The sequence below is a fragment of the Mus pahari genome, chromosome 13 (assembly GCF_900095145.1).
Source record: "Mus pahari chromosome 13, PAHARI_EIJ_v1.1, whole genome shotgun sequence".
Lineage (NCBI taxonomy): Eukaryota > Metazoa > Chordata > Mammalia > Rodentia > Muridae > Mus > Mus pahari.
This window is the reverse complement of record NC_034602.1, coordinates 45,211,225-45,233,202: the sequence shown is the minus strand read 5'-3', so window position 1 is coordinate 45,233,202 and position 21,978 is coordinate 45,211,225. Positions and strand designations below refer to the sequence as shown.

General features: G+C 45.9%; 1 protein-coding gene across 1 annotated transcript in view; it reads left to right on the top strand.

The window, feature by feature from the left end:
* Positions 1-19,583, top strand: part of Sel1l3 (SEL1L family member 3) — a 112,510-nt gene extending 92,927 nt beyond the window's left edge. The window contains exons 18-24 of the mRNA XM_021210528.1: positions 2,194-2,284; positions 2,419-2,503; positions 4,416-4,525; positions 8,993-9,120; positions 9,708-9,810; positions 9,899-9,971; positions 18,464-19,583. Coding sequence (XP_021066187.1) covers positions 2,194-2,284; positions 2,419-2,503; positions 4,416-4,525; positions 8,993-9,120; positions 9,708-9,810; positions 9,899-9,971; positions 18,464-18,603 — 730 coding nt within the window. The 3' untranslated portion in view covers positions 18,604-19,583. The remainder of the gene's footprint in view (positions 1-2,193; positions 2,285-2,418; positions 2,504-4,415; positions 4,526-8,992; positions 9,121-9,707; positions 9,811-9,898; positions 9,972-18,463) is intronic.
* The last annotated feature ends 2,395 nt before the right edge of the window (positions 19,584-21,978 follow it).

The following is a 21,978-nucleotide window of genomic DNA, read 5'->3' as shown; positions in this document are numbered from 1 at the left end:
CTCTGCCTCCTGCTGCATGCTGGAACTAAAGACGTGTGATACCTCACCAGGCTTTTGTGCCTTTGGGGTGAAAACCAAGTCATGAGTACAAGCCAGATATCTCTGAAACAATTTGAGATGATGAGACTGTAGGTCTAAGGTTGTGACTCAGTTGGTAGAGTATTGGCCTAGCACACACAAAGCCCTGGGTTTGAGCCCCAGCACCAGTGGTGGTGGTACACTCCTGTAATTTCAGTACTCAGGAAGTGAAAAAAAGGAGACAAGGTCACCCTCAGCTACAGAACAAGTTCAGGCCAGCCTGGGGTACAGATACATGAAGCCCTATTTTAAAAAGAAGACAGACAGACAGTATGTAAGAATAGAACCTTGTTACAGACGGATGTAGCTTTCTGCTGGGTTTCACTGACATACTTTCTCAGTTCTGAGGAATCTGATACCAAAAACTAGTGTTGCAGCCTTTGTGGTATTTACGGTTCAGTTGGCGGCTTATTAATTGTCTTTGCAGGGGACACTGCTTAACTGACCTTGCCTCTCCTTAGCACAGCTAGTGGGTCTACTGTTTTGGGTCTCTTATAGGCTGAGAATTAACTCCTTGTTTAGCCGCAGGGACCATGGCCCACATGTTACAACTCCAACCACATGTGTCTGATTGAAGTTCTGACCACCCTAGTTGGACCTCCAAACACCTCTTTGTCTCAGGACATGGTGACCCAAATCTGCTCCCATAGCTGTGTCACACAGATGACTCGAGTGTGCTCACCTGGCTTCATCTCGTCCAAACTCTCCCTCTTCCCCCCCATCCACTTCCTGAGCAGAGCTAAACTGAAGGAAGCATTACCTATACCAACTGCTCCGAGTGGAGAATAAGCTTTGGAAACAACCACTTATGATTCATTTTTACTTATAAACTGGGTCAAATACATAAATTGAGGAAGCAGGTAATTAAAAAGAAAAAAAATAAAAATTACATGCACTCTCACCAAATGAGATAGATAAGAGAGATAAGTTAGCATTGGGCAGAAGGGTTTTATCTTCTATGTGTGCATGCACATGCTTATTTATTATCGTTATTTTTTTGTTTTGTTTTTTGAAACCCAGATCTTTGTGTATAGTAATCAAGCACTCTGCCAATTGAGCTTCAAGCCCAGACCCCATTTCTGTTTGTTTTTTTTAAAGGCAAAGTCTGGCTTTCAATACACTAGATATCCAGGAATGACCTTGAACTCTGAATTCCCCACACACCCCAGCACATGCTGGGATTATGGGCATTGTTCCAGCCCCCGTCTTGTGACATTATTCTGAATGGTGACATCTGAAAGCGGCTACGCCTGGGGTACCTGTACCACTCACTAGTCTTCAGATGTCGCTTTCCTGTTTTCTTTCTCGTGGTTCACATGAGCAGCCCTCCCACGAACTCCTTGACTATGGCGTTCTTGTCCATAGCTCCGCTTTTTTCCCTTTAGCATAATAAACCCCACAGGTGAGATGCATAGGACCATGTGGTACACATATTACTGATGCTCTTTAGGTTGGCATGACAACCTCATCCTCCAGAGCCATTGGGTTCATGGCCTCCCTCTCTCACTGGATGTGGGACCACTGATGTAGGATGTAGGATCTACAGCCCCAGGCCTTGTCACGACTCCATGCAGAAATCCTAGACAGTTATCCACTGTGTTCAATGTTTATTTTCTTGTGTGCTTTGACTACTCTCCGGCATTTGTAAACCACCCTGCTTTTGTCAAACTTGTAATGCACAACAAAAGCCCAGCTTAATTAAGCTTGTTCAGAACCCTGAGCCCTAGAAAGCCTTTCATGAAATAGAGGGCTGTAAAGCTCTGGGATTTTTTTTCTTAATACTACTCATCCTAACAGACGAGGGAAGGCTTCAGGGACCTAGGACCTGCAGAGTCCCCAGCCAGCATGGCCTTATTCCTTTCAACCAGTAGAGGTAGCTGTTGTGTCAAGCAGCTCCTGGCCTTATCTGTCCCTTCAGCTTTTAAGAGAAAATAAATCAGTGCAGGCAGTATTTTTAACAACAGTATTTATTTAAAGGGGGGGGGGGGCGAAACCTCATGATTTTGTGGTTTTAAAAAACTGCTTATTTTGTGCCCTCTTCTGTTTGAATGTAAAGCTCTTTGAGTATTAGTAAGAGCCACTATATGAAATTTATTATTAATCATCTATTTTTAGGCATGAAGCTTTGCTGTATTATGTTTTAGCAGCAGAAACTGGAATTGAAGTGTCACAGACAAATTTAGCACACATCTGCGAGGAGAGGCCGGTAAGTAATATATTCTGTTCTTCTCTCAGTAGAAGCTACGAGGTTAGAGATAATGAATTGAGTTTTACAGAGGCAAAATTAGTCACTGGGCCGAAATATTCGTGAGTTAACTTTCTCTCCCCTTTCCCTCCTAGGACCTGGCTGGGAGATACTTGGGCGTTAATTGTGTTTGGCGATACTATAATTTCTCTGTTTTTCAAATCGATGCTCCTTCATTTGGTATGTATAGAAAAACAGGTGCTAAACTGGAGTGTTGGGGGGGGGGAGGTCTTAGTAACAGGGACCATCTAACAGTTTGATATGGAGTGTGATATTTCTAAACAATTAGGGAAGAAAGTGAAAAATGTCTGCTATTAAGGTCATGGCTAAACTGTTGTCAACCTCCTGCTGTGCACTTCCTGCAAACCAACAACTTCTTCCAAACCAAGACATCTGCTGCCGGTCCCTGAGCTGGCCCTTCCTCTTGGTGCCTACAGAGGGGCTCCTGGAGCCTCCATTCCTGGTCTCTGGGTTGAGGGCAGCTTCTAGGTATTACTGGGCCCAGACTTCATTGCCCAGGGCATTCTAGTGGATGTCTACCAATTAGAGGCACTGTTGGAAGACTGCATCGTGGGGGGAGGGGAGAACCCCAGGCTTACCTCCACCTTTCTCTTTACCCTTAGCTTCTGGCAGTAGCCCCTCCGTGTTCTAGCCTCTGCCATGCAACTCTGTCATGGATCTCTGGTCTCATCTCACAGAGGGCCGTGAAGCCCTGGCAGTATTACAGCCATCTTCTGTTCCCATCCTCTTGCACCCCCTAGGATGGCATTCGCTTCCTAAATGCTGATCCCAGAATCATCTCCTATTTCCCATTCTCTCTATGCTCTTCCCACATCAACACCCACAACTTCCACCTGGTGAACATCCCCCCCAGAGATAGATCGTGCATTCCTCTTTGGACGTTGAGTTGTAGCTATACATCTAAGCAGGTAAGAGGAAGCCAAAAAGTTCCAGGACACATGAAGGACAGGCTGCACAGCACTGCAGCTGTGACACAGTGTCAGAGACAACCTCAGTGGATGGGTTATGAGCCTGCTGATGGAGATTCTCCCAGCAGATCTGTTCAGGGAGCCAACAAGGAAATACAATGTGTCTATAGATGGGAGCCCTCTGGACTTAAGACTTCCACCAAGGAAAACATAAATACGTTCATTCTACTTTCCTTGTTGCTGTGATAGAAACACCCTGGTTGAAAGCAACTTGGGGAGGGGAGTATCTATTTGGCATATACTTCTGGGTCACATTGCATCGATGAGGTAAGTTGGTATGGAAGCTCAAAGCAGGAACCTGGAGACAGAAACAAATGCTGCTTGCTGGTTTGTTCTCTGGTGCTCTCATTTCCAGGCTTGTGTTTACTATATGGATTTTCTTATATAGCCCAGAACTACCTGCGTAGGGATGGTGTCACCCACAGTGAACTAGACACTCCCGTACCAACTATTGAGCGAGACAGTTCTTCACAGACATGCTCACAGGCCAATACGGACTAGGCGACTCCTTAGCTGAGATTTTTTTCCTTTCAGATGACTTTAGGTTGTACCAGTTTTACAGTTAGAGGTTGCCAGTTAAAGCTAGAACAGTGTTTTACAAGCATGTACAGACATAATAGGAAATGCCAGTGATTTAACATGTTGGTCTAAAACAGGGGTGTCCACATGTGGCCCAAGATAGTATAAAGTACAGTCAAAGTCAGAATCAAAAAAATTTTTAAATTATATGACCTTTTTGGGTTGGTTGGTTGGTTGGTTGGTTGGTTTGAGACAGTGTCGCATTATATAATTTTGGCCATTTTGGAATTCACTCTGTAGACCAGGCTGGCCTCAGACTCACAGAGAGCCTCGTGCTTCTGCCTCCCAAGGGCTGGAATTAAAGGTGTGCATCATCACACCAGTCTATCATTATGGATTTTTTTTTTTTGCCATTTTTTTGTAACTTGATTGCCTGGGTCTAGATTCTGAAATCTTAGTTGATAATGTCATACCACAATGTCACCCCAAATAAGCACATATGCTCTCCAAGCCAATGAGAAACAGATTAGACTCCCCTGGACATAAAACCATTTGACAAATAGATACACGGTTGTGTTCTGCAGCGTATCTGAAAATGGGAGACCTTTACTACTATGGCCACCAAAACCAGTCCCAAGATCTGGAGCTGTCTGTGCAGATGTATGCCCAAGCAGCCCTGGATGGAGACTCCCAGGTAAGCATCAGTAACTGCCTCTCAAGGCCCAGGACCTAGCAGCTTGTTCTGCGGCTTCTGGAGCATGACTGGAGGTCAGCCGTCCTCCTTGCCACACACCCCTCCCACGGTTCTATGAGGCGAATCTTGACAGAGCATTGGCTGTGTTCCCTCATGCCGGTCTCACACCAATCCCTCAGGGCTGGAATTTTCACCCTATTTTTCACCCAGACATATGTCAAAGTAATAAATTGCTCAAGGCCAAATAACTGAATATATGCAAAATAGCCAAGGCCCTGGTGGAAGCCTACAGTATTTCTACCATGTTCCATAGTACAAACTCAACGGATAGAAACGCAAGACGTGTAACCACTGGAGGAAGTGACTAGCACATACACTGAGCCAAGACTCCAGTGCTGGGACTTGATCCCCTGGGACATCTTTGGAACCTCATCTTTTGTAAATTTCAGGCTTAAAGAAAACTTATACAAAGAACCCAGAGACTTCCCAGCTTCTCTAATGTTTATCTCTTACAGGCACATCGCCTGTTGAATGGAGATGTTAGTAGAGGGCAATAAATAGCCTTACCTAACTCCAGCCTTCATTTGTGTTTCACCCGTTTTCCACAGTGTCCTTGAATTTCTGAAGAAACCTGATTAGGTAGTTTATAGAACAGCCTTCTCTTTTGGGTCTGTTTTTGTTTTCTTATGAATATATTGAGGTTAGATATGTGGGGTAAGAATACCATCGAAGCATAGTAAGTGCACCCAGGAGGCAGAGGCAGGAGGATTGTGAGGGTCAGACCAGCTTAGGCTACGTAGGAAGGTCTTGTCTTGGTGGAAGGTACTACAGAAGTTGTATATCCACAAGCATCGTATCAGGAATGCATGCAGTCAGAATGCCTTGTTAGTGGCAAGCTTATCTTAGGTATCTGGTGTGATAAAATACTGTCACCAGAAGCAATTTAAGCGAGGAAGGGTTTTGGCTTTCAGTTCTATGTGACAAGAAGGAAGGAAGGCAGGCACGTTGGGGAAATAGGGATCTGGCTTGTCATATTCCAAGGGCAGAGAGCAAGTAGGAAGGGAGACTGGGCTGTAGAGTATGAGGACCAGTTCCCCTGGCCCACGTCCTCCAGTAAGGCTTCAACCCCTAAAGGTTCTACCACCTTCCCAAACAGCTCTACCAGTTGGGGACTACGTGTTCAAGCACATGATCCTGTAGGGGGACATTTCACATCGAATCCACAACAGACAATTTCTGTAAAGTTACTGTTTTTGTATTTCTAATTCATCGCTATCAGAGAGAGAGAGAGAGAGAGAGAGAGAGAGAGAGAGAGAGCGCTGAAAACTATTCAAGCATCTTGCTTATATTCAATTTGCCCAAGAATTTTAGGAGATCTTGTCTACCACAATCACTAACTGTGTCTTAATGATACTTCTTTCTCTCCTCCCCTTTGGCTTCCTAATTGGAATTATGGGAAGATCTCAGGTCCCTTTCTACAATGAAGGATGGGAGGATTCCTACCTGCTTGTATGGGTGGCTGGTTTGTGGTCACAAAGAAAAGTTGGAAGCTTATTTCTGCCGCAGCCTTTTTTTTTTTTTTCTTAAATTTCATAGAGGCATTATATCAGTAGAGTTGGCGGCGTAGAGTTGGCGGCCCGGGTTAAAAGTCCCACCTCTCTCCCACTCAGTTACTAGTCACATGACACGTCACTAGACCCTCAGCTCTCCATTCTTGCATCTGTCAACTGCGGTCATTATAACTCTTCCCCCACGGGAAGTGAATACTGAATGAGATATTTGTTATAAAGCTCTGATCCCATGCCAGGTATGCTTAATGAACATGATCTATCAAATATTACTTCTCCCAGATTTGCTAAAGAAACAATCTCCCTTGGTTATCTATCTGCCATCATTTAAAATTAGGCCTGCTAACTTGACTTTCAGTTTTGTTTTTGTTTGTTTTAAGAAAAACTATGTTTCAAGAGCAGTAAAATGTAATCTTTAAAGGCAAGAAAAAAAAACACCCTGACTGAAAACAATAAGCTTATCTGCAGTTCTATGCCAGGGCTTTTTATTTTTTAGTATGTATGTATGTATGCTTATATGTATAGGGAGATGGGCAAGCATGTCATCGCATGCATGCAGAGGTCGGAGGACAACTTTAAGGGAATGACACCCTTCTTTCCCCCCTGTCGGTCCTGGAATCAAACTCATGTCATCAGGATTGGTAGCAAGCTCCTTTACCCACTGATTCATCTTTCTGAACTGTGACCTTTCCCCTCTTCACAATGACTTCATGTCCCCCCAAGCCCCTGCTCATCAGATATGTCTATTACATCATCTCTAGGGAGCATGCTTCCTTGAGAGTAATCTTATTGCTAGATTGATACACTGTGTATGTTTTATCACCCAGTCTCTTTCATTGGTGTACATTTTATCACACAGTCTCTTTCATTGGTACACATTGATGAATGCTTAATCTACCATTTGGCAACTTATTTTTTGATTCAACATGTATGTTTCCAGTCCTACTGTGTTACAGACAGACGTCAGTGGTGAGGATAATAGACAGGCTGGGTGGGAACCCACTTATCTTGCTTTCTGGAGATTGAGAGTCTCCCAGCGGAGCTGGGGAGTGCCTCCTCTCTGGCTGTAATGAACACCTTCGGGTCTCCACTTCTCCCCCTGATTTGAATACTTCAGTTATATGCTGAGAGACCCTGCTTTTGAGTCACGGAGTCTCAGTGGTTTTCTGACTACACAGTAGAATATTGCCAGTTTGTAGTTTCCAGTCATTATCTCAGGGAGCAGTAGATAAGCAGAAGACAGTGACAGAAACCTTGTGACATGGCTAGTTTAATTCTGTTAACTGAGTAACTGCAGGCCGATGCTTGACTCTCGTTTTCAAATTGCTTTTTACACAATTACTGGTAAGGAGAGCCATTTCATCTGCACTTGTTGATGACGAACTACTCTTCATATCTTCTTTATGTGAATTCTTTATTCTTGTTCTTTGCCTGGTTCTTTATCTATTGGTCCTTTGATACTTTTGAAAACTCGAGTCATAATTAGTTCTTTATAAAGTTGCCTCCTTGATAATGAACCTTAAGCCACTGCGCTGCATACAAACGCTTGCTCGTCTAGACTACTTATTTGCTACCTATTTTGATCTTATTTTCCCATTGATCAGAGTCCTTACAGTTTTATAACCACTCTCTCTTTTCTTCTAACACTTCAAGCCTTAAAAGTTCCTTTCAAAGCAAGGAGAATGGTGTGCATTCTGATGAATGGCGTGCATACATCTTAAAGACACACCATATTCTTTCTAGAGGCTGTTTGGCAGTGTGCTAAAGACTGAGTGGAGGCTCTGGACCCTGTGCTCTCTCACTTGAATTTTAGATCTGCCATTTTTCTTCCAAGCTGGGTGACCTCAAGTACATCCCTTAACTCCTCTGTGCCTCGGTTTCTTCATCCGTAAAATAAGAAGTGTGAGAGGACCAATACTGATTCACGTTATGAGATTAAGTGACTATTTATAAAGCAGAACACTGCCTCGCACACAGCAGGTAGTCACAAGTTAGCTGCTATTGTGTCAACTGTGACTGCATGGGCTGGTGTGTCCCAGTGTGTGTAACATGGTGCATGTGTATGGCCTATAAATTATTACCAGTGGCCATTGAAATACAATGTCAAAGGGAGGCCATTAAAACGTGACCAGGCTTTCTTTGAAGGACAACACCAGCTTTTCTTTGTGGATCTCTAGTAGTGAAAGCCATTTTACTTTTAGGGGGGCATCCTGGTCTGGCCACATACCGTCATGTTGAAGGGGTTATTTCTTTCTGATAGTTTAACAGTACCCATGTTCTAGACACATCTCTACCATCTGACTCTTGAATGATATTCTTTTATTAGCACTACATAGTCCAAAGGATAAGTCCTGCTCTGAGATTTGGGAACAAAATATAGAAGAAAGAGGTAGGAAAATTTTCCATAACTGAGATTTGCACCACAGGAAATCATGGGAGTGTTGCTACACATACCTAGAACATCTCAAGTATGTGCTCATATATTGTTTATCTTATCAGGTGTCCAGTAGACTGATGGTTATCAGAGGCGGGGTCCTTAAGCAATGGTCTTAATCAGCATTATGGTTTCATTGATGATGTAAGGACTCACTTCCCCAAGTTCTGTGTGGGATCTGGAGAAGGGAAAGGTGGCTCACTTTCTTGGCATTTGAGCAGATGGGCTGTAATGTTCTTTGAAAATCTCCCCACTCTCCTGCAAATAAGTTTTTCAGATGCATATATTTAGGGGAGCAATCTATCAATGAATATGACAAAACCATCTGGCTCTAGGGACTGTGATAAAACATTTAGAGGTTGTAAAAGTTTACATTGCGATGAAGGGTGTGTGTCTGGGTTTTTCCCAGGAGTTACTGAGCTTGCCTTTTCTCTTTCTCTCTTTTTTTCTTTTTTTTTTTTTTAGGGATTTTTCAACCTCGCCACACTCATAGAGGAAGGTGCTGTCGTCCCACACCACATTCTGGAGTTCTTGGAAATCGACCCTTCACTCCATTCCAGTAACACCTCCATACTCCGGGAGCTCTATGAAAGGTGAGCTCTGAGCCACTCTGAATCAATGCACATTGGGGGGAGGGGACAAGTGGGTGACGCTTTGGCCTTAATTAAATCTAGCATCACCCTGATTTTATGATGTCAAATGGTAGAAAATATTGCCAGAATTGTATCTGTCAGAGAGGCTTCAGCTAAGCCTAGGTGTTCTTCTCTTTCCGTTGAATTTCAGGTTTGTCATAGAATGTTCTAGATCTGAAGTTCAAGTGCTGACCAAGACATTCCATAAGAATGGACCAAAAAAAAAAAAAAATCACAATCACCTAATTAGCTTTTCTAGAAGATAAGGAGGCCCTTCTACACGTGGACTTTGGACAGACGCTCAGAAGTAGTGTTTCAGTAAATCCTGTGCTCAGGGTCTTCCTTAGGAATCTTCCCAGAAGTTTCTGCTAGGATCTCCAAACACCAGGTCAGCCCCAAAGTGCTTAGAATTAATTAGCTTCATTCTCTGTGGCCATCTTGAGGGAGTCTGCATATGCAAAAGTAAATACATGTGGGTATGAGGGACCAATCATGGCTGGTGCCACCGAAGCCAGCGACAGCACAGTTACCCTGGCCTTTTATTGCAGGTGCTGGAGTCTCAGTAATGAGGAGTCCCTTAGCCCCTGCTCCCTGGCCTGGCTTTACCTTCACCTGCGACTTCTCTGGGGTGCCGTTCTGCACTCTGCCCTGGTGAGTATCCTGCCCACCCACCCCCCGCCAGCCCCCGCCAGCCCCCCGCCAGCCACCGTCATCTGACACACGCTCCCAATGTCTGCAGATCTACTTCCTGGGAACCTTCCTGCTGTCTGTGGTGATCGCCTGGATGGTGCTTTATCTCCAGTATGTCTCAGGTAAAGCTTCCTTTAAAGCCGCAGCAGGAGGGAAGGAGAAAGGGCTGTCTTTCTCTCTCCCATCAAGCGCCATGCCCTCTTCTCATAATCTTGGTCATGCTTCATTTCTTGAGCATGTCCGTGCTTGGTATAGAGGAGTCCTTACAGTGTCTCACAGTCCCCAACTATCAGGGAGCCTCAGACTATTACAAATCTCAAACTTAAAAAAAAAAAAAAAAAAAAAAGCTGGACAGTGGTGGCACACACCTTTAATCCCAGCACTCTGGAGGCAGAGGCAGGCGGATTTCTGAGTTCAAGTCCAGCCTGGTCTACAGAGTGAGTTCCAGGACAGAGACAGGGCTACATAGAGAAACGCTGTCTCAGAAAAAAAAAAAAAGTGTAATTGGTTTATATTTTGAGCTTAAAAAAAGAAAACAAACTAAAGTGTTTTCTTTTCGCCTATATATGCTTGAAAAACCTCATTTTAAACCAGCTACTGTATGAAGTATTCCCAGTCATGCAGTCAAAAGTATGAAAGAATACACTAATACTCATAATGCATAAGTGTGCCTAGCTAGCCAGGTGGACTTGGAGAGTCCACTTTGGTTCTTGCTAGACAAGGTTCTTTTTTCAAGCTAGCAGAAATGGAATGAGTACGCTCATCCCTTCTGACGGGGCTTAGACTCCAGACTTAGCTACTCAGTACCTGTGTGACTTACTACAAGTAACTCAACCTTTCTGACCTCCCAGTTTCTGGTCAATCAAAAGAGAGTCTAACATAACTTCTAAAGGATGTAAAATGAGGGGGACAATAAAAAATGCATATAAGATGCTTATCCCAATGGTGACTGTGGTTAAATGAGAGCTGACTGTGGTTAAATGAGAGTGATACACAAAACCCTCTCAATGGATGTTAGCTATTTTATTTGTCTTTCTAGGGTTAAAGGAGGGCCCCAATTCTACCATTCACATTAATATCTCACACTTAGCAGGGGCTCAAACCCACAAAGGTCTCTTGGTGGGGAGTGACAGATTTTCCACCAATGGCAACAAAAAAAGGAAATGGATCAAAAAGACCAACAGAAACAAGTACAAATGGGTAATTAGGGGCTGGCAGGCCGGCAGCGGAGTGTCCACATAGCTGTTATTTGTGTAACAGATAATCAAAAGTGAGAGAAGCGGGCTGGCCTCTGCTCGCAGGCGAATACAGAGTCTTCCTCTCATTTTCCCGGAGGAGGAGGTGCAGGCTGTGGTCCACAGCCCTGCTGGGCTGGAGGCCCTGTCCTCTGCGCCTGCGTATATCTCCCTAGGGCACACTGTCTCGCGGCTGAAATTGTTGCCAGGTAGAGCACATTTATTTTGCATCTTGTCAGTGTTTTCCATTTCAAATTATCTTTGTCATTTTTTTCCTCTGTGGAAAAGCTGTTGTGACTATTATGAATGCAGTTCTGTTAAGGTTGCTGGAAATTGCCTTGATGGTTGTACACCAGCTGGTGGCCATGAAAATTCATGGGCGGGTGGGAGCCTCTATCAGACACTGGCTTCCGGGCTTCATTGTCAGTCGTCTGCATTCTCGTCTCCCTGTCCCTCCTGCCCCTTCATATATCACGTATATTTCCTGGTCCCGTTTCGTTGGGCTTCTCTGTCACTTGCTTTCCCTCCCCGTCCAGTCTCGTTGGGCTACTCTGTCACTCGCTTTCCCTCCCTGTTCAAACTTTTTCATTTGCCTTCTCCAGTGTACCCTCCCCCCCTTTCCTCTTAACAGCCTCAGAAGATTTAGTTGGGATGTGATCTTTAAGAACTTAATTCTCCTTGTAGCATGTTACAGACGAGGAAACTGAGGCCAGAGAGGTGCAACTGTTCGACTAAGGAAGTGAGGCCAAGAGGGATGTAGGATGCAAACTGAAAACGTGCTTTCAAAAACCTCAGTGCTTTAAGATGTTATAAGCTATCTCAAGCTAATTACCCCTTTCACAGTAGGAATCTTTTCTAATTGGTTTTAGAATCTTGAAATAAAATTTATAATCAACCTGCCCACACACATATTTGCCTTAAAAGCACTATAATGGATAATTAAAAGAATATAACTTATTACAAAATAATGTTTCTATATGTAAGTTCTAGCCTACCGCGTCTTAGTTTTACTGGGCATGCAGGAATCAGACCCCATGAGGATTCTGATGGCGTGAGCCTAGATTAGACATTTGCAGCAAGCCTCAGGGTCGTGCCCACGCTACCGTTCTGTAAAACATGCTTAGACCAGGAACAGCAAGAGTAAAAAGGAGAGGCTCACGGGCTTCCAGAATGTGCCTGCCCACAGCAGCCCCACCAGCCCCGTGGGAATTCATGCAGAGAGCCTCTTCATTCCTTTCACTGATGTCTAAAGGTCCTGGTTCAGAGTGGAAACATGCCAGCCATTTTGAAGTAAGATTGGTCCACGCAGGAGAACAGGTGACTGAAGAGGTGATGGGCAGGTGACAGGGCACAGAAGAGTGGCCTTCCTGGAGGCCAAAGGTTCTGCCACTGGCATTTCCTTGGGGAGCTGATGGAGCCCACTCTCCCCACCTTGCACCACAGGCATTGGAGGGGACGACTGGTGCTTATGGCGGATGAGGGAATGAAATGACCGACCATGTTAATCCACTCTGGCTGCTGGTTAGTAGTCAGTAAAGAAGGCATGGGCTTGAAAGCTGGGAGCCTCCCCAAAACAGCATGGGGCGAGGAACGTCACTAGAAATTTGGATTCTTATTCCTTTCAGGATTTTAGGGTTTGTTTGTTTTTAATGTTTTTTTGATTTTACATTTTAATGGTTTATCAGCAAGTTGTTCCTATCTCTTGTGTGTTCAGCTCCAGCCAGCCTCGTTTTTCTCCTAAGTCCGTATGATGCTCTCTGATGTAGAGTCAACTGCTACAGCTTTTGCCACATGAAATGGTCTTGTGTTCAGGGGTACAGGACTGGCATTAGCTCCGCCAGCTGTGGGGAAGAGAGCTGCTAAGATTCTGACCCTGCTGCTACTTGTGGGACAATGCTGAACAAGGGAGAAGCTGGCTTGGACCTCTGTTTGTCCTATAAAATGGAAGAATAGTTTGCCTACCTCTTTCTGCAGCTGAGAGAACCAAATGAGATGACTTGGTGTCTATAAGCTGGTAGTTGTCAAGAGTCCATCCTGTCCTGTGGGGCAGTTTGCCTGCAATTAGAGAATTCTGCCACAAGGAGGCGATCATACTTAACGAGACTGTTTTGCCTCTGTTAAGAGTTAACCAAAGCCTAGCATGCTTTTGCTATGCTGTGGGACTTTTCAGTTTAGAAGCATTTAAACACATGTGTTCCCAATTCATCACAAGTAACAAGACTGGGGACGAGTTCTGTACATTTCTTACAGCCATTAAGGAAACTGGTTTATGGTTACTTGCTTCCCCGTGGCAGCTACAGCTTTTAGGAGACTAGCGCTTTTCGGAGTAAGAAATGTCCCTGGAGTTACTTGATTGCCACAGGTCTGAGAGCAGAAATCCCATTGCTCCAGGCCTACGCAGATTCTGGGACACTCTGCCCGGGGTTCTTCAGCCGTCCACGGAACCATGAGCATTTTCCTTGGTGCCTTCCGGTTTCAGGCTGCTCCTGGGGAAAGGAGGGGGGCACTTTGCTAGAACAGTCCACAGACAGTTCAGCCCCGCCCCCTGCCCCCTCCCCCGCCCCAGACTCCAGAAAAAAGCTTTATTTCACAGCCTGAGAGTATTTCAAAAGCACCGCCTCTCCCTCCACACCAAAGACACCAAGCCTAATTACCTTAATGGAGCAACAGCCATTTTGAAACCCCTAATGTCCCAAAGTAGAGTAAGTCCAGAGCCAATGTCCACCTGTGTGTGCCGCAAACATCCTTCAAACCAAAGAGGCCTGGAGCCAGGCTGCCTGCCTGAAAAGGAGGGGGCGGGGAGGCAGTAGGAAGAGAAAACAGAAGTGCCCTTTCAAAGAAAGAGTCCTCCTTTTTGAAAATTTGAAATTTGAAAACACAGAATCAGAAAGACCCTAAATCCTGAGTTCTTAAACCCAGAAACTGGAGTGCTGGCACAAAGTCACAAGACATAACTGCCACACCTAACTTCACGTAACAGGTTGCAGTCAAAATGCAGGGGCGCTAAAAATACCACACGAAATTACCTTTCAATCTATGCACACGAGGAGTGTGTATGAAATAATGAATTTCACATTTTGACTTGAGGCCATAAGATACTTCATTATGCATGGAGTCTAACCTAGGCCCCAAATCTGAACTCTGAATCCCGTCTGGTCTCGTTCATTTCAGACCAAAAAAAAAAAAAACCTCCATCTGCAACGTGACTCTAAACTTGATGTCTAAAGAATACACCACATAAAACTCAGTCTGTAGAGCGAGCTTCCAGCTACCAGGGATGACGAATGACTCGGTAGTCTAGGCCCAGGCCAGTCTGTCGGTCCTCACACCGCCCATGTATGCCCCACACAGACTCGTCCTTTCAAGCTGTGGTTAACCTAGGTTTGTTTTGTTGTGTGTTTTTTTTTTTAAACAAACGGAGTGTAAAATGATCTAAGTGAGACTAATTAAAACCTTTCTCTGCTCTGTTCCTCTCCTCTACGTTTCTAACTAATGAGCTTTCTGCTAAAAGCACAGTGAAATACCACACAGAGTGCTCATGGAGCAAGCTGATAGTCTTGAAGTCAGAGATTTTGCACGAGGAGTCTTCCCCACCACTCCTGTTCCCCAGCTTTTGACGCCCTCTTGTACCTGTCCTGGACTGCTGAGGACGTCCAGGGCCACCTCTGTGTCCCTCATTCTTACCAGTGGCCTGCCATTTCGGTATACGCCCTCCTATGTTTTTGTTACAGGCTGTATCCGATCGACTGGCAGCCGGCGGTCAGCAAGGTCTCACATAGCCCCCCGATAGCCTCAAGCTTGCCCTGTAGTAGAGCCCGACCTCTGATCTTCCTGTCTCTCCTTCCCAAAGGCCAGGAATGTAGCCCAACATCTCTAGTCCAGTTTAGTGCTAAAGATGTAATCAAGGGCTTTGCACGTGTTAGGCAAGTGCTCTGCCGTCCGAGCTCCACCCAGGCAGCACACTGTTCTAAGGGATTAGTTAACAATTGCTTTGGCTTTTCTACTCTGTCCCTGGAAATCAGAAACACCCATCTTGGCTGGGCTTCTAATAAAATTGTACTGTGGACACATTTGGATTTCAAATGCTTTCACACACATCGCAAAATCTTATTCATGTTTTTATTTTTATTTCATTATTATTATTATTTGTTGTTGTTCTCCCATCTAAAAGTGAGCCATACAAAAGCAGGCGGCGACTGCCATTGGCCCCGGGGTCCTGTGTGTGCCAGCTCCTGATTATTCTCACTAATGTACAGAAAATGACCCCCCCAGCCAGCCAGTAACCGGCACATCACTTCTCTGGAATTACTCTGTAATTTTTTAAGCAGCACGACAGTATCCCTGGTTACCTCAATTCCAGCCCAATAACAAAATTAGCATGCATTCCAGGTGAGCAGAGACAAAGGGGCCACTTTAAAATTAGGACATGTGGCAGGGGGGCTCGTGCAGTGATTGCAGCCCCCACAGAAGGGAGAGACCCCTCACAAAGATAATAACAAACTTGCTGTGGAAACAGCAGCACTCCTTGTTGTCCCCGTCCAGAGGCATTAAGTGGTGGCAGGGCTAATTAGGCACTCTTTCTGCATTTACACATTGGCACTTTTTGTTTTAATCGGAAAACCAATTGCTGATTTATCTCGTTACCATGGTGACTTAGGCATTTCCCTAAGCTGGAAAGTCCACGCCTTAGTGTTGTATTAACTTCCACAGAGGTCACCGGAAAGGCAAATCTTATGGCAAAAGGGGGTGCAGACACCAGCTGCCCCAAGCCCTTCCATTCCCAGGAGAGGAGACAGAGGAACCAGGGATTCTAAGATGTTAGAAAGGAAATATCCACAAGTCGGTATCTAGCCCAGGGGTAGATAACAGCAGGGAAAGAAGACACACCCAGACTGGGCCTCCTGACTGTGGCCCAGTGGTCTTTGAACCTCCTCACTTGGTCACCTGCCTCTGAGCCTTTAATAGCCCTAGTAATGTTCCACCATCCCACCACACCTGGCCTCTCCTCTCCTCTATGGTTCCACATCTCCTGTGGGTGTTGAAAGGAGCCCTAAAGAGAAGTCCTGTCCATATGCAGAGAGGCCAACCTGCTAGAAAGCTGGTGCCCCCCCCCGGGGGGGGGAGGCCATACACAGACAGAGCCATTGAAGAGTTGGACTGTCAGCCCAGGGTGGCAGCTTTCTATGGTACACACCTTTCAGATTGGCTTTTAAAGGTGGCTCCAGGGCTGGAGAGATGGCTCAGTGGTTAAGAGCACCGACTGCTCTTCTGAAGGTCCTGAGTTCAAATCCCAGCAATCACATGGTGGCTCACAACCATCCGTAATGAGATCTGACGCCCTCTTCTGGTGCATCTGAAGACAGCTACAGTGTACTTCGATATAATAATAAATAAATCTTAAAAAAAAAAAAAGGTGGCTCCAATGAGCCATCAAGATGGCTCAGCAGCTAAAGATGCTTGCTGCCAATCCTGAAGACCTGCATTCGATCCCTGGACCCGTGTGTTGGAAGGAAGAGAACTGGCTCCTACAACCTGTCCTCTGACCTCCACATGTGTGTCTGGTGCATGCACACACTTACACATAGACATTATAAATAACTAAGTGCAAAAAAATGATACATATGATAAAAAGGGCACCCCTCCCCGACCCGCACACATGCTTTACAAAGTCAGTAGGGCTAAAACACTATTACGTTTAATTAAGATCACTGCTTACAGGTAAACGAGCTGCGCCTACACAGGCTTTGGCCACTGAGCTAACCTTAGCTCATCACACAGCTCTGGGTGTTGCTACCCCCATCTTATAGCTGAAAGCCGGCTCAAGATTACCCATCAGTACTCTCCAACTCTTAGTCTTTCCTGGCTTTGAAGTTCATGTTGTTGTTATCCTGGAGCCTCAAACAGGGCGCCGCTGCAGGCATCCAGCAAGCAAATGCTTTAGTTCTGTTCTCAGTCCCCAGTGCCATGTACCTGAGATGAACAAATCCTAGCACATTTCCCCAGTAACACTTCCCGAATACCTACGCCTGCCAAGCACTGCTCTAAGCCTCTTAAGTTCATTCTCTCACTTAAGCTGTGGACTGGTGCCACAGAGCCACCCATCTTCTCTCACTTAAGCTGTGGACTGGTTCCGTGCCACAGAGCCACCCATCTTCTCTCACTTAAGCCGTGGACTGGTTCCGTGCCACAGAGCCACCCACCTTCTCCATCTCTTGGAGGTGGGAGCATGTGGATACCTCACCCAAGTCACCAGGCCATTAAAGGTCAGAGCCTACCGTCTGTCACCTGGGGCACTTCTAGGTTTAAATTCATCAAGCAGGTTTTGTCCCCTCCAGCATGGATGGCTTTCAGAGCTGGTCACTTACTGCTGTGGGGCTGTCGTGAGTCCTGCCGGAGGCTTAATGTGATCCTTGGTTTCCACTCAGTAGCTGCCAATATCCTATCCCCACTCCTGGGCAGGTGTGACAAGTGGAAATGTCTCCAGACAGTGGCTCTGTCCTTGGGAAGGAAACACCACTACCCTTTGAAAATTATTGACACGGTGTGGGGGGGGGGAGCGGGAGGTGGTGGAGAGATGCAGAAGACCTGGGTTCAATTCCCAAAACCCCTAGGGCTGCTCACAACCATGTGTAGTTACTTTCAAGGAATCCAGCACCTTCTACTGGCCCCTGTAGTCACCAGGCACTCAAGTGGAACAAAAATAAAAATAAAAAAATAAAAATAAAAATGTGCACACCGGCAAAGCACTCATACATATAAAATACAAGCGAAAAAGAAAAGAAAATTGCTGCTGACATAAACTTGATAAACGCTCCTCTAAAATCAGGGCTATTATCCTCTCTTTTAAAGATATATTGAAAACCACGGAAACCTAACAATTTTGTGGAAATACAGCAATTGTATTTTTTTTCTCAGTTGTTTTGTACAATTATTTAAATAAAATAACTTGGGCTGAATTTGACACACAATCCAAATGGGATAAGAATGCAAATAAAACTAGCCCTCTTCTGACTGTTTGACACTGTCTATGGTTATATTATATTGGCATCATGGGTCGGGGGGAGGGAATAGGGTCATAGCTCATGAAGCTTATCAAAGTGACCACAGCAACCATTTGCCTGGAGATCCTGGAATATACTCAGTGACTTAGAACTGTAGGTCATGAGAACCACTGGGATCTTTACACAGCTATTCCAACCTGGTATTTTATAGAAGGGGACACAAAAGTTCAAAGAACCTAGATAATGGGTCCAAGGTTGTATATTTACCTAGAGTTTGGGCCACCAGCCAAGGAGCATCCCCTCCTGCTTACTGGGTGGGGCTTGGTGTTCTGCACGGGCTTCTTTCAGATGCTTAACTCTGTTTATATGTCTCCGCAGCCAGTCACTCCTCTCCAGCACCAGCCTCGGGCTCGGCAGACCCCGCCTCATCCACCCCAAGTCCAGCTGTGCCTCCAGCTGCAGATGCCTCCGACCACGACCCACCCATGATGGCTAACGGCCCTGAGCCTCGTGGGTGAACTGTGCACCCCTGGTCTCTCCAGCTGAGAGACTGTCCTTGCAGCGGCGGGTTGGGGAAGGCTGGTGCCAGGCGTTACACTGATAAATACCTTAAAAGTCTTGCGAACTGGATGCCAACTTTGCACTTGGTGTCTTTTTGTTTATGTTTAAACGAGAACATACCCAGAGCAGACTGTAGTTATCAAACAGATTCAAGGATGACCCGGAAAACAGGGGAATGGGGGAGGCGAGCTGAGGCGTCCGACTTCCCTGGTGACTGTTCTGGGAACCGCAGTCCGCCCTGTGGAGCGTCCATACTCCCACCCGTGGAGAGGCATTTTTTAAAAGTTTTAGTCTTTCTTCATCCCCTTTTACCAGAGACCAGGAACTTCTCTCCAAGGCTGACGATGCTTCAGTTCCTCGGTTTGCCGCCGCGACCTGCTCCGCAAAAGCCCAGCTGGTTGCTCTCCGAGTCCCAAACCCAGCAGCTGGAAGGAGCCTTGAGACAAACATGCCACACACGGGGAAGGCGATAGCATTGTACATTGGTTTACATTTTTTTTCCCCTGTGGATTTTTCTAGGGGTCATAGTGCTTCCAAATCATTTGATGACATTATTGGGTATCGTTTATGTTTCCGTCATAACACATGCAATAACACCTAGGAAATCTTTACAGTTTAAGAGTAGTCTTCTTCCCCATGAGTCACCGTTAGAATAGACTGGCAGCAATGGAATACGCAGAAAACAAAACACGCTGTTAGCTCATAGGTTCATCACCACCCCTTATGCCTGCCTGAGTCTGTATAGGGGTGTGTGTGTGTGTGTGTGTGTGTGTGTGTGTGTGTGTGTGTGTGTGTAAGAGGACAAAAAAGAACAGAGTGTCTGTGCACTGTATGCTGCTACAGTAGTAAATAAATCAGTAACGCAATACTGTGGGTTCAAACTATCTTTGCACTACTTTATTTACAGTAGTAAATAAAATTATTTTTCTACAGTTGACTACCAGGAAGTGGCTTCTTTTCTTTTTCATTGTCACCGTGGTCATTATCCCAAGTGCTAAGGTCCGGTCCGGTCCCAGTGTTCTCCTTAGGAGCCTCCCCACCCCCAACGCACAAAACAACGCCCTACAGGAACGCGATTGTCCTGCTAACCATTGACAACTGTGGAAGTGAAGGCAGCAGGAAGCTCCCTTCCAAGAATCCAAAGCCTGCATCTGCGATGTTTGCCCAGCCTCACACTCTGTCAGGGCTGAAATGAGTGTTTCCGTGAATTCTAGATTAACCTTTCAGTTTACCCTTTCTCCCATGTGTATTGTTCTCATCTGAGCAAAAATTATCTCAGCCATTTGTAAAAGAGCCAGACTTAGGGCTCTAATAATCCTGGTCCTGCAACTTACTCGGTAATGCTGGGATTAACCCTCCGTGAGCTTCATATTCTTGGGCTATGAAATGAAGATTTAAAAAAAAAAAATCTACTTCTTGGGCATCTCACAAGACTTAAGTGAGATGTGTGTGTGTGTGTGTGTGTGTGTGTGTGTGTGTGTGTGTGTGTCCGTCCCACAAGAAAGTGCTCTGAGTACAGGTCCATCATCGTGCTGTTGGGACGAGAAATATGAAGAGTTCTACAAGGCACTGGGTTCTGCGTCAGACCTCTGTCGAGAACAAACACACCGGTTCCCTATGTGGTGGCACCATCCCTGTCGCTGCTGACAGCTCACAGCTGCACTATCCAGTGGGGCACACCCTTGCAAGGATGTCCTGTGTCCCATTGCTCATGGACGTAGGAGCAGTTTCTCAGTCTTGACTTCATTAGTTACCTTTCTGTTTCTGTGAAAGAACACCACGACCAAGCGCAACTTATGAAAGAAAGAGTTAATTTTGGCTTACAGTTCCAGGGGATAAGAATCTGCATCATGGAAGAAAGTTAAGATGGTAAGTGATAGGTACGGAGGCTGAGAGAGGACATCGTCAGTATAAACGTGAACCAGAGAGAGTGAGCCAGAAGTGAGATGAGGCTTTGAATTCCCAAGGCTCGCCTCCTTCAGCAATGCTATACCACAACACCAAACAGCGCCACCAACTGGAGACCAAGCATTCCAATACCCGCGTCTGTGACCCACACTGTGGCTATTGCTATTTGGACACAACAGCAGGGTGGGCATAGTACCAGGTAGCAGGAGCAAGAAGCTGAGAGATCACCTCTCCAATCGTACACAGAGAACAAATTGGAATTAGGTCAAGGCTATAAACTCTCGAAACCCACCCTGCGTGACATACTTAAACTCTCAAAACCCACCTCTAGTGACATACTTCCTCTGGTAAGCCACTGCCTTCGAAAGGTTCCACAACTTTCCCAAACAGCATCACCAACTGGGGACTAAGTCTTTAAAATACATGAGCCTGTGGGGAACATGTTTTCATTCAAACTGCCATACGTGTCTTCTCTGAGATGTCCTCAGTTCTTCTGCACAGTTTGAATGCATCCAGGCATCTGCATGTGCCCTGGAGAGAGATGCGCATGGGGTGAGGAGAGGGGGCGTGTCGGGATACAGGTGTTAGCTTTCTGCCCTGTAGTAGCAGCTGTGTCCATAGGAATCTCTAAGCACCAATGAAGCTGAAAGCAGGACCATGAATGAGAACGGCCCCAAGCAAGATATTACATTGCCTGACAGTCAGTGCAGCCATGACAGGTCGCTGTAGTGGCTGGACAGTATCCCTTTATTACATTGCCACCAGGCTCCAGCATTACACCAGCCTCCAGAGGAATGGGGGGCGGGGCATAGGGACACATTCTGAGAGTGATTTTCCAAAGGAACCTATTAGTTTCCTTCTACATTGGACAAAATAGTGTTCCCAACCTATGCAACCACCTGCCATTATTCACATCCAGGGAACACACACTCAGGAGGAAAATTTGATTGTCCCCTGGGGTGAATTACCACGGGGCCATGGGCCTAGAGGTGGGACTATGCACACAGTACGGCAGGAAGAGAGGAAGGTGGGGGTGGGGCGCGATGGGAGGACAGAGTGGAGCACCTATTGATCAGGAGGCCAACGGTATTCCAGTTGGTCAGAATGGCCCAGAAACTCAGTCATGCATGAACACAGCAGACAGGCTCTCCACAGGCCCGGACTTGCCCTTCTGGAAACTGCAGACAGAAGTTAGGGACTTGGGGCTACCCAGGGTTAGCTGTCCCCTTCACAGCTCGGGAAGCTGAAAGTGGTCCTCCTGACATCACTCAGAGTGAGAAACAGCTTCCAAGAGTCACGGAGAGAAAGTAGGATTGTGCTTCATGGGCGGGGCGGGGCGGGGCATAGAAGCCCCAAACATAGCTCCTCTCCCAGGACAGAGTGTAAAGAAACCAGCTGACTCGGCCAAGACAGTTCATATTTTA